Raw genomic sequence first — 16,750 nt, 5'->3', positions numbered from 1 at the left:
TGTTGTTGTTGTTGTTGTTGTTGTTGTTGTTTTTCAAATTTCATTATTTCTTATTCATGTCATCCAGTCTTCATGACTTCCAGACAGATGAGTGGTTTTTCATCAAACACCAGCCAGCTGAGTTTGAATCATTGTATTCAATTATCCATTCAGAGACCAGCACAAGTTCATTTTACTCATCATTTATTTCATTATTAAAAATAATAAATCAATTAATTACAACACATTTTTCCAGCTGCTTTATTAAAGAGGTCGCAATAGCAATGGAATCCCGTAATATGCAAGTTAGTGCATATACAGTGAATAATGACTTTGATTTAGAATTAATTAAAATAAACAGAATATATTAATATACGTCATTGATAAACAATAACATAGTAGCAATAAATACAAAACTATGCTAAGTTGTAAAACACTCGTTGGCTGCAATCAACAGATTGTCTATGAGGTATACATGAAGTTTAGATAAGTTTGCATAAACACCAGTCTACTGGAGCATCCTCTTAAACTGACTCCATTAATATCACCTCCTGCAGCGGAGGGGAATTTGGCATTTTGCTCACATCTGAATGGTGGCACACCTGTAGTCACATGGTAGACATCACTTCCAATGTCTCCTGGTTTAATGACACCAACAGTTTCAGATTGTCTTTGCATTCCTGAGCCAGATTGTGGTTGTGGCTCCCCTGATTCACAGACAAGAAGTGGCCCCTGAGAGAGGCCAGAGAGCGGCCCTCCGATGGTTGGGCAGAGTCTGTTTGGGTACATAGTTCACCAACAAAGCTGTTGCACTGGTCTTCCTGTGATTGGATGGTTTCATGCTCAACAGGCCTTTTGTCATTTTTCAGTAAGTCACTGGCTAGCCTCAGTGCACAGCTTGCAGTCAGAGATGGTGGGTATTTGTTGAAAGCATAGTCTGCTAGACTCAACTCGCACACCTTTCGTGCCAGATTGCTGCACTGCCTGGTTGTTTTTGTGTTTGGATTCATTCTTGCAAACCGGTCGCCACCTGAGCTCTCAGACACAAGCTGGGCAGCTTCAGTGCAGTTGGTGTAATAGTCCAGGAAGAATGCCAGGGTGGGTGCAGCAAGGCGGAAGTTGAGACGGAGGAGGATGAGACACTCCATGTTGCAGAGCTGCTCCTTTGTGAAGGCGTCACAGCAGAATGACAGGAGATGGCTGATCCGCGGTGAGCACACCTCCACCTGGGTGGACACAGAGAAAGGGAGCGAATTATAGCATTTTGCATGAAATCCAAAAACGATCTGCTCTGCATTTACCACACTCGCAAAAGCACCTGTTTACTGGCTAGCAGGAGTGCAGTGACACCCAGTAGCTGGAAGCAGTCAGCAGCCACAGGCGTGGACACCAGGAACCTGTCCATGATGTTCACCGCCAGGCAGCAGCACTCAAAGGACAGACGGAAATGTTTGTGCACAGGGATGAGCCAGCTGACGAGCGTACACCGAGCCTCTGCAGTCAGCTGCAAATAAAACACAGAATCCATTAGTTTAAACAGCGGATCAAACATAACACCTCATACAGATTAAAAAGGAGGATTTTAGTAACAGTTACTTAAAGATGGTGTGTTTGTCTTGTTTAAGTGCATAAAAATACAAAGGTTTTTCTGGTTTCGCCCACCATTGTATCTTCATTTCATATCATTGATCCCCAAGTATTCATGCACTCAGCCACTACTCTACTGTATTCTACTGCAATGGCAAGACTTTAGGAGACTAATACATTTTTTTGACAACATAGGCTATGCAGAGATATTGAGAGATAGATAGTGAAGACTATATGATTATCTATCAAAAGATCATCAGGTGGAATAATTGGTGCCACAGTAAACTGTGGAATAACACAATGTATTGGAGAATTGAACTATTCCAATATTATGTACACAAGTGAACCACTATTTCAGAATACATTATAATACTTTTGGATAGCAGATGTTTTGGATTTGCATCTGATGATTGCAGACAATGAGTTAAGTATTTGGTAGAAAAGTAATTCTTACAATAGTGATTCTTACAAATAGTAAAAACAAACAAACAAACAAAAAAAAAAACTGGCCGTATAAAGTGTCTAATGGCCTACTTGTGGCTGGTGTGCCAAGCTTTTGCAGGGATGAAACTGCGCCTCTTTCGCCCTCTGGATGGTGTAACCGATGTCACCGTACTGGAGGTACCAGGTGGACAGCTGTCCTGCAGGAGGCTCGTCTGAACGGTGCGGGGACACATGTATCCGAGCCGGGGATGAAATCGGGGAAGATCCCAAGTCTTCATCGAAACCGGAGTCACTCAACTTGGACATGAGTGTCTGCTTTCTGTACCGGGTAGTCTGCCGCTGCCGGGCCGGTGTGAGCGCCTCTGTTGGAGGAGATGCACCGGTTGTCCGTCTCCGTTTGTGAACAGTCTCGGAGCCACATTCACCGTTCACAAATGACACCATCTCCAGGATCTCTCACTGGAGCCCGTCTACACCCCGGCTGCCAGGCCACTGGTTGTGTTTACTGACACCAGGTCTTACACAGCAGCTGTTTTCTGAATGTACATTTTTTCTAGGATGGCCAAGTCATGGCCCGCCCTACTCTGCCTCTGATTGGCTGATTGGCTTGGGTATGAGGCGTGAGATAGGGTTAGGGTAAACCAATCAGAAGCAGATTTGGCCCGATCATGCCTTCAGCATCCTGAGAAAACAAACGCCTCCTGGATAAAGGTTGGGGGGTGGTGTTCCTTCTGGTGACGTCACTTTTCCCGGGGTCTACCCCGCTCCTCGAGGGCACCTTTCTCCCGTCGCCTGGACAACCGAGGCTAAACAATCGCTTGTCTCATGTAGGAGTGAATTAACCTAAACCTTGGACCATATGTTATAGCTTTTGTTGTCTGCAGGTCTGCGCAGTGAGACAAAGAAATCTGTCCTTTCAGCGAGGATGAGGACAAATGTTTCACTGGAAACATGAATTTCACACGAGCTATTATTTATTTTATATTATTATTTTATATTTATTTTATCTTGTGTTTATCAAGTCATGAAATACAAATTACAGTTTCACTTGTGATGGTGTGTTTCACACTGCTGTTTTTCTGCTTTTTTTTTTTTTTTTTTAACTCTCTTCCTGTGTTACATTCACACAAATTATACCAGTCAGACTGGAGCCATCTCAGATCACCTTGTTCCGAGGTGCTCATGTGGTTTCCTGGCCAGCATTGGGGTTCCAAAACACCATTCACATTAACATGTCTTTCCAATTGAACTGCTAGTGTCAAAGCTAAGTAGGCCATCTGTGGCCTAAAGCTGGATTCAGACTGAAACTGTGGATTTTGTCAGTGAACATCATGTTAACTGATGGTGAAAACTCCCCAAAGAAACAACCAGCTAAAGCAGAGCCGCTCTGCAAAAGAGATAATCCTCACTCACCTCTCACCAAAGCTGAGTGCTTAATGTCAGCTTTCAGTGCATTTTTGTTGGACAATCCCATATATGAAAGACTTTTAAAATCCTGCCCCAAAACAAACAGCTGTGTAACATCTAGGCATCTGATAAGCCTTCAAATTGGAATTGGACTGACAACTTATTCAGTTGAATAAACTGAGACTGACCAGCGTTTCTGAGTGAGGGTGTGATCCAGAACAGTTGCAGATGGAGGTTTGCCAATGTTATTTGGAGTAGAAGGTGGTGCTGAGGTGCTTTTGGATCACAATGAAGACCACCTTGGGCTCATAGCTGGGGAAATTCTCAAAGCTTTTGATCAACTGTGGGATCTTGCACTACAATGCCATCGTCCATTGACCGTCTGACACACCATCCTGATATATCACAATCTTCTCTGGCAAGCTGTGGTTCACCTGCACAGAAGAACATAACAAAGGTCAGTGGTTGTAGCACTCCTGCCTCCCGCTGAAGAGTTTACTGAGACACTGAACCAGCTGAGAGAAACAGAGAAGACAAGGGAGGGAAGGTCCGTCCCCATCGTCTGTGAGTCTTGGCTGAAGGGGTTGGGTGTGATCTACATAGGATATAGTATATAGGATGATAACATTGACACTGACAAACATTACTAGATAACTTAATATAACCACATTTGTATTAGAGTATATGATGCTCATTGATTAAAATTAAGTACATTTTCATGAAATATTTACACTCTCTTTAGTCTTTATATGAAAATTTGTCTTTAACTTGCTTTAACTGCTAAGCCCTAATAGTAAATAATCAAGGAACCACATGATGTGGGGTGAATTGGCCCACATTATCCTCACAGCTTGCCCACCATCACAAAATCTGATGCAGAAGTAGTTGATTTTTAAAATGCAGAAGGGAAGTTATTCACATGCCACTGGGATATGACAGCACACCAAAAAAAAAAAAAACTTTTCCTGAATTCAATGCCATCCAAAATGCAGCAGCAGTTGTAAACTCTGAACGGATTAGATTTTTCTTAATTATGTAAAATTAAAAAACATCTAAAAAAAACAAAAAAAAAAAACAAAAAACAACAACAGTGGGGATAGGTGGAGATTGAGGTGACGTCAGTATTTATCCAAAAGATCGCGTCAAGTTTAGTTTCAGTTCTTTTAGTTTTGTTTCCTCCACTGTGAATTTGTTTGTTTCATATTGTCGCCAAGGTGCAGTTAGTAACAATATCGTATTATTTTACAATGTTAGAACGATTTTGTTTAATATGTTAAACCAGGGTGTCCGGCGCTATTTTTGTAGTGGGCGGAACGCTCACGACTACAAAACACACAGCCTGTACGTCACCTTTCAAACTCCAGTGCGAGACAAGCGATCATGCCTAGTCAGACCTGAAACAAGGCTTCAAGTATGCCCTTTGCGCACCTAAAAAAGGTATTTAAATGACTTAAATATTTTATGGATAATTAGCGGTTTTACTGATGGCTGCCTTTACAGCAGCTGCGGGGTGAAAAGCTTTACATAAACTATAAAATAAACAGTAACGCTCGCGTTAGCCGGGTAGCTAGCTGTTAGGCGTCCTAGCTGGTAAGCTAAATACCAGCATTTAACAGTAACGTTAGCTGCTGTATGGTCGGCTATGGGGCTAGTTAGCTAGCGTGAAGTTTGGCGACTAACACGAATTTATTGACGACATTTTAGCTACATGCGTGATGAAGTTATACGCTGTTAACTCGAGGAAGAAAAAGAAATAGCGCTTGAGGCAAATCAGACTGCAGAAGGTAGCAAGCTAACGTTAGCTAACGCTAACATGATGCCATAACAAGCTCCTGAAGTGAGCTAGGGTAGTAGGCTAACGTTACAGTTAGCAAGGCAACTTGAGTCGTTGGGTAACCCTATGTTATATGTGTACGTACACAGTCACCGTAAATGACCTGACTGTGATTTTAGATTAGTCATAGGCGTGGTAACATGAGAAACATCAATGTTAATGTTAACAGTAGTGTTTTCCAACGGGGTCTGATTTTCAGCTCAGATCTGTCAACGTCAAATTAAAGTCGAGATTTGCGGCACTCCGACAAGACGTCAACTATGATACACAACATGAAAATGAAACTATTTATCGCTAGCTAACTGTCATCTGTTGGCTCTACTTAATCAGACGCTGAGGTCAAGTTTTGGCTGTCTTTTATTCAGCTGCGAAGTTCTGCAACAGTCTGGTCTGAATTAAATGATAAGTTGTGAAAGCTGTGAGCAGTTGCAGCCAATGAATACTTCTGCACAAAAGCAACAAATAAAGCATTATGCTGTTACTAAGAAAGGACATCAAAATTTTGGCAAATTATCCTGTTGGCATTCAATTTGTGCCTGGGATGTTTTGATTACACAAGGGCTATTTCCATATTAACTGAAAGTTTCATCCTCCAGTTTTAGTATAAGTGAACCATGGAAAACTCGGGCAGGCCTTACCGAGTTAGACAAGGTGGCTGGGAGAGGGGAGCAGCAGCAGACAGTGCGGAAAGCTGGAGGATCCAGGACCAGGGTCGAGGACAGAACTTCAGGTTAGATGGAGGTCAGCAGGGCAAGAACCAAGGCGGACCCTACCGGGCCAGTTCCAAGAAGGGAGGACTGGGGCCTGTGAGCTACTCCCCAGGTGGATTCAGAGGTGGTCACAGCCCCTCACAGAAGGAGGATGTCCGGTGGTTCTCAGGTCCCGAGAACAGTGGAGGGAGTCGAGAAGATAACTGGAGAGAGCGCTCACAGCAGCAGAACTGGAGGAGGAGTTCGCAGGGAGAAGGTCCAAAGGAGGACAGGGAGCAGGGGAGGAGAGAGGACACTGATAGCAGTGCACATAAATCAGGTGAGGATTTGGAAATTAGAGTCTGGGGATGGAGTGGAACTCTTAGGATTATTTATCCCTACCTCATCATCCATAACATAGACTCATTACTGATGAACAATACTTCCATGAACACATAGCCAACACATTTTTGACGCGTGTATGGCTTCTTTCCAAAGGGAGAAGACGGAGAAACAGAAACAAAAAGAGAGCTTTTGCTGAAGAGAGCAGGTCCCTTGAAGAGTCCACACTCTCAGCCAAAGACCTGCGGAGCCTTCGGCAGGCAGAGAGACGGCTTAACAGAGATGAGATCTACTGTGTAAAGAAGGTACTGCCTCATTGTGTGGTAGCCCAAATATATAGCCTTAGTCATATTTGCTTGAGAGCTGCAAGGACTTGTTGATAAATTGATTAGTCAGAAAATTAATCAGCAGATATTTTGATTAATTGTTTCAGTTTTCCAAGCAAACATACCAAAAAATTGCTGGTTCCAAGTTCTCAAATGTGAAAATTTGCTGCTTTTCTTGGTCTTACATCATAGTAAATCTAATGTTATTGGTTATTGGACTGTTGGTCAGACAAAACAAGACATTTAATGCTCTAGGATGTTGTGTTGGCTGTTGTCTGATATTTTATAGACCAGTTGATTAATTGAGGAAACAATCTGCAGATTAGTCATTAGTTGCAACGCTAAGTCTTTTTATAGTATTTAAACCTAATAAGGCATCCATTCTGTAATTACAGTTGTTTCAATGATACAGTAGTTAATGTTTATGAGGTATAACTGGGTTAAGGACATCCATAACAGTGTAATTATGCCAGCTGTTGTCTGATGTCTGTACTTTCCTCCTTTTTTAAATTGGGTCAGAGGTCCCACAGCAATCCTGGTGCACTTTACACATGCGCTCTGTGTGATGTTCCCCTGGAATCTCTGTCTGATGCTTATAGGCACATCAGAGACAAACGGCACAAGAAGAAGGCCAGGGTGAGAAGTGGCAAATCATGATTTACACGATTACATTTAATGATCTTTATGCATTGAAAACTTGATGAACTCCTCTTTGCATGTGTGTGTTTATGTTCATAGGAACGCCAGGAGCAGGTGATGCTGATTGAGATTCTGCCTCCTGGTCCAGAGCAGATCAGTGCAGTGAGTGCTGCACTAGAGGCTGTTGTTCGGGAACATGGGATGAATGATGAAGATGTTGAGAGGAGACAATGTGTTGTCTCCATCATGCAGGACCTCCTTCTATCCGCCCTGCCTGGTAAATAACACCGGAACGACATATTCTGTTGTCTCTTATTCTTTACATCAATATTCCGAGTTGTGTTTTATTAGTAATAATACTATTCCCTCTCTTTTTTCTCATCTGTAGAAATCAGGCTCAGACTATATGGATCATCTTGCACTAAGTTTGGATTTAAGGATTCTGATGTCAACATTAACATTCAGTATCCACCTCACGTGAGTAGCCCAGTGTGAGTTCGATGATGTGAATACTGTTTTGTTTTTGTACAGTTTTGACATAATAGTTGCCAAAATATTTCTGTTGCTCTTATTTTGCTTTCATTATGTTAGAGTCTTTAAATGTGATTGTTTAGTGGTATCATATTTATGTTGTATGAAGGCTTTGAACTGGAATGTATTCACAGATGCATCAGCCAGACGTCTTGTTGTTGGTCAAGGAGAGCCTCTCTGTTAGCCGTGAGTCACCTCTTATACATTTAGCAGCTTTTTTTCCTGGTTAGAATTTAAAAAATCCGACCATAGGAAAGTCAGTCATGTGAGTGTCATGGAAGTTTTACATTTAACACGTCTTGTTTTGTCCTCAGCTCTCTTCGTCGATCTGGAAGCTGATTTTCATGCCAGGGTGCCTGTGGTTATCTGCAAAGAGAAAAATAGGTGGGTTTCTCCCACAGTTATAGGATTAGTTGATTTGTATGTTACATTTATGAATCAAACTTGTATGATTGAGAGAATATTTGAGATGTTGAGGCTGTTAAGGCATTATGAAACTACCAGAATGGTTTTTTGTACATGCACAGAGACAAAAAGAGAGTAGCTGATGTCAGGGTTGTATTACCACATGTTACGAAGAGTCGTAAACCACTGATGAAAACTGAATCTGTTTTTTTTTTTTTTTGTGACAGTGGCCTCATCTGCAAAGTCAGTGCAGGGAATGAAAACGCCTTCCAAACCACTTCCTATCTTTCTGCTCTGTCCAATCGGGAGCCTCTACTGCTCCCACTGGTTTTGGGCCTCAGACGCTGGGCCCAGGTATGTTTCCAGCTGATACCATGACCTTTTGCTCACATTTGCCAGGCAATTAGTAAAAGGGGCAAGCATCACATTTTGTTTTTAACACACGTTGTTCCTCCTTATGGCTTAGATCTGTGTGATCGACAGAGCAGAGGAAGGTGGGCTGCCGCCATATGTCTTTGCCCTCATGGTTATCTACTTCTTACAACAGCGCAAAGAGTCCCTTTTGCCTACTTACCTGAAACAAGAGGTTTGTGTTTCTTTTCATCTCAAGCCCAAAATAAATTGTACAGTATTAGTTGCAGAATTGGTCCAGGGCTCGAGACAAACAGTGTCCCATCAACCTGGGGTCGCAGATAACTCACTGTTGGTGTTTTTGGCGACGATAAATGATAATTCATATTCACTTCTGGACGGTTAGCATTGTTTTTTGGGTCAGTGGTGACAAAAGTTAGTCTGGAGCCCTGTTGGTCATTGCTAGTTGTTTTCAGCGGAAACTAATCTTAATCATTTGATTGTCTTTAGATTAAGGTGTTTTCACTCAGCAGGCTGTCAGACTTCAATCTCACACATGTGGAGGATGGATATGTACATTGGGCTTACACCCCGTCCTCCAAAGAATCATCACAGCCAGCAGAGGGCTCCTCTATAAAGGGAAAGGTAACCATGATATACTGTATATGTACTGATATTATAGTTTTGATAATGAATGTCCTTTTTATAGATCAGACCCTTTCATTTTTTTCATGTTAGTAAAACAAGATTTTCTCTTGTCCTGAACACAAGATTGATTGTGTTTATGTAAATAAGGGAAACTGCTTTTGGAAACTGGTATCGTTTATGTGTCCACTTTAGTAGAGGAGCTAAGGCATGCTTAACATCGTCTTTTAATTCACAGTCCCAGCACCTGAAAGTGTGTGCTGTTTGACTCGTTTCCTTGCAGGTTCCGCTCGTGTTTCAGAGCCCTCACCCACCTGTGGAAATTGGTGTTCTCTGGGTTGAAATGCTACGCTTCTACTCGCTGGAGTTCAACATGGCTGACAATGTGATCAGTGTGCGAACCAGTGCTGTCCTCTCCCGAGAGATGAAAGACTGGCCGAAGAAACGCATCGCTGTGGAGGGTCAGAAGCTTTCTCATTTGAACATTTGAAGTTTTTGCTTTTGGGCACTGGAGAGAAATCACAAATATTTCATGCATTGATGCTTTTCTAAGTGAAAAGGAAAAATCCATTTAATTGTCACTTGTTTCTTTAGTTTTGACTAAAGTGGACCTATCCTAATGCCCAGGTTGCAACAGACATGCAAATAAAATGCCACTTTTCCATATTAGCCATATAGCTTTTGACATTGATTACTCTTACAAGATTTAACCCCAACTAATGTCTCTGTTTCTGTGTTCAGACCCATTTGCTGCGAAGAGGAATGTGGCCCGCACAGTGAACAGCCAGCAAATGTATGAGTACATCCTCCACTGCCTCAAAACCACGTACAAGTACTTTGCACTGCCGCTCAACACGCCAGCTAGTCACAAGCCACAGGCACAGTGTGGATCCATTAAAGGGGCAAACGTGAAGACTTTGAATGAAGCAATTGTATCAGATTTCAGTCAGCTCAGCATTCAGTCACAACATGCAAATCAACCTAAAGCTGTAGAAAATGGTCCTGAAGATTCTGATTGCATTATTGAGGAAGAGGAGGAAGTTGAAGAATACAGTGACTCTGATGACGAGAGAGAGAAGGAAAAAGTGGACCTGGGCAAAAGTAGTTTCTCTGAGGATGAGGAGGATGAGGATGTTGATGTGGATGTGGACATGCATAACAGACACCACTTGGACAGCTTCACCACAGAGGATGAGGAGATTTTCCCAGTGGACGAGATCTCTGGGGAGGAGCTTTTGTCTGATGAGGAGGGTCCAGATTTGGACACACCTGGTTCAGTGGATGAAGAAGAGGAGGAAGAGTTGGCACCTGCCAGTCTCTCACTTGCACCTTTAGAGGATACAGTTAAAGACGAGAGCTCAGAAAATACAAACCAAAAACAGAGGAAACTGTCATATCAGTTCACCAGACAAGCTTTCACCAGAGGGAAGGTAATGCATAGCCTCGTGTTTGTTTTCACTTTACGTGCAGTACTTATGAAACCCTCTCTGGAAAGCAAGGATGTTTATCTTAATGTGTATTGAAACAACAAGTTTGAAGCTAAAGTGAACTTTTTAAGTTCTGTAGTAATCATTTGAGTTGTAGGTGACTAGAAGGTAAACTACAAATACACTTCATGCTGTGCATCATCTAAGTTAAACTCCTTTCAATCTGTTTTAGTCACACATGGTCGTGTGCAGCTTGTGCAAGCGTGATGGACATCTGAAGAAAGACTGTCCGGAAGACTTCAAGAAAGTGCAGCTGGATCCTTTGCCCCCAGTAACACCAGAGTTTCTCAATGTCCTCAACAAAGTCTGTGAGCAGTGTTACAGTGAGTATAGTGTATTAATAGGGCTTTGGGTCAGAAGTGATTACATCAGTGCCCTGAAATATGCTTCCTACCTGGGTCTGTTTCTTTTATAGCCGACTTCGCCCCAGGTGAACTGGAAGTGGGTGTCAGAGAGCACATCCTTCAAGACCTGGAGACCTTTGTCAGACGACAGTTTGCTGGTGAAGTAAACTTCCACATTCTCTGTGTAGCATCTAGATTTTACATAAGACATAAGATTTTATACATTGCAATAATTGCATTGATGACAAAACTGACAGTACTCTTTTGAATGAACAGGAGCTCGGCTACAACTGTTTGGATCATCCAAAAATGGCTTTGGCTTCAGGCAGAGTGACCTGGACATCTGTATGGTGCTGGAGGGACAAGAGACCATAGATGTAAGTTATCTGTTTATCTTATTGCAAGGTTTATTTGCATAGAAGAAGGCTTTGCTCTGTTTTTGTGGTCAGGTCTGCTTTTGTTTAGCATCAGCCTTCTTTGCTGTGAAAGAAGTTAGAAAATTGGCAGATTACTGAGATCAGATGTTTGCCATTCAAGTTTGGCTACATGACCAAATCAACAAAAGAATCTTGTATGACTTTGTTTATTGATGGATGGAAAGAGAAAAGATTTAAGTGTTGGAATACAGTATGATCTAAACTGTGAGGCATTGGTAGTTATTGGTAGTGGTGATAGGCTGTCTCTAATCCAAAAAATATAACTGTTCTTGAATTTCTCTCACAGGATGTTGACTGCATCACTATAATTGAAAGCCTGGCGAGATTGCTGAAGAAACACCCAGGTTAGTAATAAGTCAGGGTAGTTTAGTTATGTTGCTCAAGATCACAAATTTGCCTCAAAGGGCTTTATAGTCTATGCAGTTAATGACACCCTCTAACCTTAGACCCTCGGCTCAAATAGAGAAAAACTCCCCAAAAAACTTTATCTTTGCTTTAAGTGAGATGTAGAGTAAAAATTTCTAAGATGTACAAAGTTTCAATGCATCCCTTTAACTTGCCTCCACGCCTTCATCCTGTCACCAGGTCTGAAGAACATCCTGCCCATCACAACAGCAAAAGTACCCATCGTGAAGTTGTACCATGTTCGCACCGGCCTGGAGGGAGACATTAGTCTCTACAACACTCTGGTTGGCCTCTTTCTCCCTCTTTTTTTTTTTTTCTCCATATTTCATTTTGTCTGAAATTTGCCTTTGAATAACTCTTGCTGTTACGCTTGAAGAAAAACCTCTTTCCTTTTCAGGCCCTGCACAACACACATCTGCTAGCTTCATATGCTGCCATTGACAGGAGAGTGAAGATCCTCTGTTATGTCATGAAGGTTTTTGCTAAAGTGAGTATGCTTTACGCACTCTGAACTATGGTGGCTCTCTGTGTCAGGGTCATGTATTATACTGTATATTGTATTGCAATACTGTATTCCCATCATGTCTGTCATTGTCCTATTACAGATGTGTGACATTGGGGACGCGTCACGTGGCAGCCTGTCGTCCTACGCTTACACCCTTATGGTGCTGTTCTTTCTCCAGCAGAGAAACCCACCAGTTATTCCTGTGCTACAAGAGGTACAAATGGCATGTTTGTTTAAAAAAAAAAAAAAAAAAAAAAAAATTGCAAGCTTTATTTGAACACCACCTGCTTGTGTGCTGTATGAATTAACTACTCAAATAGATTTGACTTAATAACACTTTTTTCACTTGAGTTATCTAAGAACATCTCTCTGTCTTGACAAGCAATGTTATATCCCCAGGCATACAAATAACAAACGTGATTAGTTAGTATTGCCATGAACTTCAGCTGCTCTCAACTGTCTGTCTGTTGCAGATTTATGATGGAAAGAAGAAGCCGGAGGTGCTGGTCGATGGCTGGAACGTTTACTTCTTTGATGATTTAAAAACTTTAGTCAGTATTTTGTCATTTTACTTGGAGGGTAAACATTTTAGTGAGTCAGCATGTCACATCGCATCTTAATAACACGTCGATGTTGTCTTCTTCCACCTGCAGCCCAGTCGCTGGCCACAGTATGGAAAGAACAGTGAGACGGTGGGGGAGCTGTGGCTCGGCCTGCTCCGCTTTTATACCGAGGACTTTGACTTCAGAGAGCATGTTGTCTGTATCCGCCAGCATGCCCGCCTCACCACCTTCAACAAGCAGTGGACGTCCAAATACATTGTCATTGAAGGTCAGCTTGTCTGACACATTCCGAGTACAATAGAATATAAATGGATAATGTAAAATATAGAAGCATAGAAAGTAAAAACGTCTATCTAATAGAAACTAGTCATCTACCAGACAACACAGCTGTTCTATTATTGTTTTGCCACTTTGGGAATCATGATTACACACTGCTGTCTTTAAATCATTATCACTGAATTCATGATTAGTATTGTTTCCTGAATTGAAATGACTGTGTAAGGCTGCTTGGAAATAATTTTAATTGTCACTGCTCTTCTCTGTTCATATTACAGATCCTTTCGACCTGAATCATAATCTCGGAGCTGGTCTGTCCAGAAAAAGTAAGATTATGTCTCTCTCGAGTTGCCTCATTGCCTTTGTTCTGTCTCTTTCTCTTTTCCCTTGAAATTTTTTTCTAGTCTTCTCACGTTTCCTTTTTTGACATCAAAACAGTGACCAACTTCATCATGAAGGCTTTCATCAATGGCAGAAAAGTGTTTGGCACACCGGTCAAAGCCTTTCCTCCTGTGTACCTGAGTCAGATGGTTAGTATTCAGCCTAAACGCCTCATTTGCATATTGTGATGGAATTATCAAAGCATTGAATTGTTATTTGACCTCATCCATCGCAGGAGTACTTCTTTGATCCTGAAGTCCTCACTGAGGGAGAATTGGCTCCCAATGACCGCTGCTGCCGCATCTGTGGCAAGATAGGACACTTCATGAAGGACTGCCCCATGCGTAAGAAGTAAGTATAATCACAGAATGCCTGAATTTGTCACCCTTAACTTAACTTTGATGTCTGTCTGCACCATGTGTCAAGCTACATGTTTCTTATACGTGGTGGATTATTTTTGCACAGGTCAAAGCATAGAAGGGACTCTGAAAGGAGGCCAGAGCACCTGCGAGACAAAATGGACACAGGAGAGGACGCCAAGGATCAGGCCAGACACAAGAGTGACCACTGGAGGAAAAGAGATGCACTGGAGATGCGCTGCTGCTACCTGTGTGGCTCAAGTGCCCACATCAAGAAGGACTGTCAGCTGTACAGAAGCCCTGCAGGTTCATGCCAAGTTTCTTCTTCTTTTTTTATTACATTTTTAGGTTCTTGGAACTGGTAGTTTTGTCTCTTAGTTTCCTGTACTTTCTGCTGTACTAAGACTGTTAAGAAGAAGACGTAATTACGCACTGATGTTTTAATCAAAATAGAGGGGAGAAGTCAGTTGCTTCCTTTTAATCTTTTAATCGTCATTTGGCAGGTAATGTGAAGATAGAAAGCTTTTCTTCCCCCTCTTCAGCCCACTTGAGGAATTTGAGAGAAAAGGAGCGACAGGTACGATCTCAGTTTTGTGACAATGTTCTTTTGAAATGTGTTATTACTGACACTGTGGTAGACCATGTACCCTGCTAAACCTGTGCTCCTGTGTTTTAGGGTTCACCCATTCAAGAGGAGAAGAAGAAGAGAAAGCAACAAAATGTGATATTAAGTCCACAAGCAGGTATGTAAATTTTTACTCTACATTTCCCTTCAATTGAAAATCCTGAAGTACTGTCACTGCCCCCGTAGAGGAGGGTGAGATGAGTGGTATTCATGTGGTTGCAGTCTGCAGCCTCACTGCTAGATGCTGTTGTTTTCTGTATAGTCCAATAACATATTCTGTGAGTGATCAAACCTGAAATAAAGCAAATAAAACAGCAAATACAACAGCTAGTTTGTCAGGATGAGGCAGCGTGCCTATTCTGTCCTTTAGCCTTTTAAGTTTTTTTAAGTTACAGAAGTGGCTGGTGCAGTCTAAAGATCTGCTTTTCAATAAATATTGACCGTTGCACACATGGTTTGTTTCAGGTAGCTTATCCTGCCGAAATATGGGTCGCTCTGGTCACAGGAAGAGCCCAGTGGAATGAGCAGCAGCTGTGGCTACACAAACCATGAGGTTCTACTCTTGTCCAGGCAGACAGCAACCCAAAGTCCAGAAGCCCTTAAATCTGGATGGGACTGTTGGGCCAATGGGAGCCTATTAAAAGCCAAAGCCAGGACGCCTTGACTTGAAGCCAAATAGGGCCTTTTTATGTGTGTTGTTTTTTCCCCCTAAAGCTCTCCTCCTCTGAGGAGCTTTTTTTTAAAGCTTTCATTTTAACAAGACATGTCATTGTGCATGTACCTCACATCTTTGTTTACCTACTCTGCCAGTCAATTTTAATTTTTTTTTCAAACTCATTTACATTTACATTACATTTCAAGCGATTTCCTTGTCAATTCACTTTGGACTTTCCCAAATTAGAAATGTAAGTAATTGACAAGTATCTGTTACACGACTAACCGTAAATAGATAAGGTCTTGATCGCCATAATAACATATCTTAATTGCAGACAACCTCCTGTATATGTGTCTTATAATTGATTGTATAGGCTCAACAGGCCTCACAGTCAAGTAAGACCCTTAACTGATACAGCTGTAAGACAAATGGACATGGTGTTGAAATATTAGTCATCAAGATCAAGACCGTTTCAGATTAAACCAAAAAGTAACTCATCAGCTCACATATTCCTTATTTTAATTACAGGGTTTGTCCAGTGTGTTTCCAATCATGTTTTTTTGAGATTTTACCAAAAGAATTGCAATATAGGTTTCAAAAACTTTTGAATGGCAGTTTGTCTTTCACAATAGCCAGGGTCTTTTTTTTTTTTTTTTTTTTTTTTTTTTAAAAGCAAATTTCTTTTAAATCCTGCTTAATTTGTCCTCTACACTGATGTCCATCGGTCTGTCTCTCCTTCAGCCTTGAAAGCAGCTCTGCCTACATTTTGTCTGTCTCTGTGTTAGAGAAACCACCCTGTAGAGATTTGTTCCAGGATCATAGCTTTATTTTTTGAGACTGCCGATCCACCACTCTTTCATAGATACATACTGCCCATCGACTGCCTCTAAGTGTTAATGGTAGGACAGTAAATCTGTAGTTCCTCTGCTAACCCTGGCCTGTGTCTGTCTCCACACATGCTAGGAAGTGTGGTAACTAGAGTTCAAGAACACATAGTTGAGAAAGTTGGGCAAAAAGTTTCATGCTTTCACATGGCAGTAAGATTTCTTTAAAAAAAAAGAGAGAGAGAAAAAAACTGGTCCAGCTGATGGCGTACACTGCACTGTTCACTTACTCTAAACTAAACTATAGGTAATCTGTTAGCTGAGCAGAGAGATAAATGTATTTATTTGCCACAAAGGCTTCACTTTGTAGTAATGGTGCCAGAGATTGGTAGCTGCACTGTGAGGGTCCACTCCCTGTATGTTGCTGCTAGTTAATGTCTCAAAGACCTGCTTATCATTCAACTTTGAATATGGACTGTCTGGCTTTATTGTTGTCCTAATATGGCTGAATTTTATAAAAGAATTGTGTTGTTGATGTTATTGTAATCAAATTTCTCATTTTAAAGTAGCTCTGTTTTTAATGCCAGCCTTATTGCATTTCTTTTGTTGGACTCAAATGGGAGGTTTAGTTTGTTATTAAGGAATCCCTATCCTGCCAGGAAAGGTTGGCTTGCGATCCATTTGTGTAAAACAATTCATTAAATTGAAAT

General features: G+C 41.6%; 2 protein-coding genes across 2 annotated transcripts; one reads left to right on the top strand and one right to left on the bottom strand.

The window, feature by feature from the left end:
• Positions 1-587: 587 nt before the first annotated feature.
• Positions 588-2,537, bottom strand: ccno (cyclin O). The gene is made up of 3 exons (XM_076731925.1): positions 2,101-2,537; positions 1,298-1,483; positions 588-1,205 (listed from the first exon to the last, which is right to left on the bottom strand). Exons 1-3 carry the CDS (start codon positions 2,452-2,454, stop codon positions 588-590), a joined length of 1,158 nt encoding a protein of 385 aa, XP_076588040.1. The 5' UTR covers positions 2,455-2,537.
• A 2,190-nt stretch (positions 2,538-4,727) lies between these two features.
• Positions 4,728-16,261, top strand: tut7 (terminal uridylyl transferase 7). The gene is made up of 29 exons (XM_076731169.1): positions 4,728-4,854; positions 5,848-6,280; positions 6,439-6,587; positions 7,128-7,244; positions 7,347-7,524; positions 7,636-7,724; positions 7,913-7,964; positions 8,093-8,162; positions 8,411-8,537; positions 8,650-8,769; positions 9,045-9,179; positions 9,463-9,640; positions 9,921-10,609; positions 10,839-10,989; positions 11,082-11,168; positions 11,287-11,387; positions 11,734-11,791; positions 12,033-12,136; positions 12,250-12,339; positions 12,458-12,571; positions 12,831-12,908; positions 13,011-13,188; positions 13,475-13,522; positions 13,635-13,726; positions 13,813-13,928; positions 14,043-14,242; positions 14,440-14,513; positions 14,613-14,679; positions 15,027-16,261. Exons 2-29 carry the CDS (start codon positions 5,866-5,868, stop codon positions 15,083-15,085), a joined length of 3,936 nt encoding a protein of 1,311 aa, XP_076587284.1. The 5' UTR covers positions 4,728-4,854; positions 5,848-5,865; the 3' UTR covers positions 15,086-16,261.
• The last annotated feature ends 489 nt before the right edge of the window (positions 16,262-16,750 follow it).

This window comes from Chaetodon auriga, chromosome 5 (assembly GCF_051107435.1).
Source record: "Chaetodon auriga isolate fChaAug3 chromosome 5, fChaAug3.hap1, whole genome shotgun sequence".
NCBI lineage: Eukaryota > Metazoa > Chordata > Actinopteri > Chaetodontiformes > Chaetodontidae > Chaetodon > Chaetodon auriga.
Note: the sequence above shows the minus strand (reverse complement) of the source record. Positions and strands in the feature narration are given on the sequence as shown.

Excerpts from the sequence above, each read along its gene's own strand:
- ccno (XM_076731925.1), bottom strand. The coding sequence starts at position 2,454 with ATGGTGTCATTTGTGAACGGTGAATGTGGCTCCGAGACTGTTCACAAA. Across the intron at positions 1,484-2,100 it reads GCTTGGCACACCAGCCACAA|CTGACTGCAGAGGCTCGGTG; the intron begins GTAGGCCATTAG and ends TTTTATTTGCAG. Across the intron at positions 1,206-1,297 it reads TCCTGCTAGCCAGTAAACAG|GTGGAGGTGTGCTCACCGCG; the intron begins GTGCTTTTGCGA and ends GTGTCCACCCAG.
- tut7 (XM_076731169.1), top strand. The coding sequence starts at position 5,866 with ATGGAAAACTCGGGCAGGCCTTACCGAGTTAGACAAGGTGGCTGGGAG. Across the intron at positions 6,281-6,438 it reads TAGCAGTGCACATAAATCAG|GGAGAAGACGGAGAAACAGA; the intron begins GTGAGGATTTGG and ends TTCTTTCCAAAG. Across the intron at positions 10,610-10,838 it reads AAGCTTTCACCAGAGGGAAG|TCACACATGGTCGTGTGCAG; the intron begins GTAATGCATAGC and ends AATCTGTTTTAG.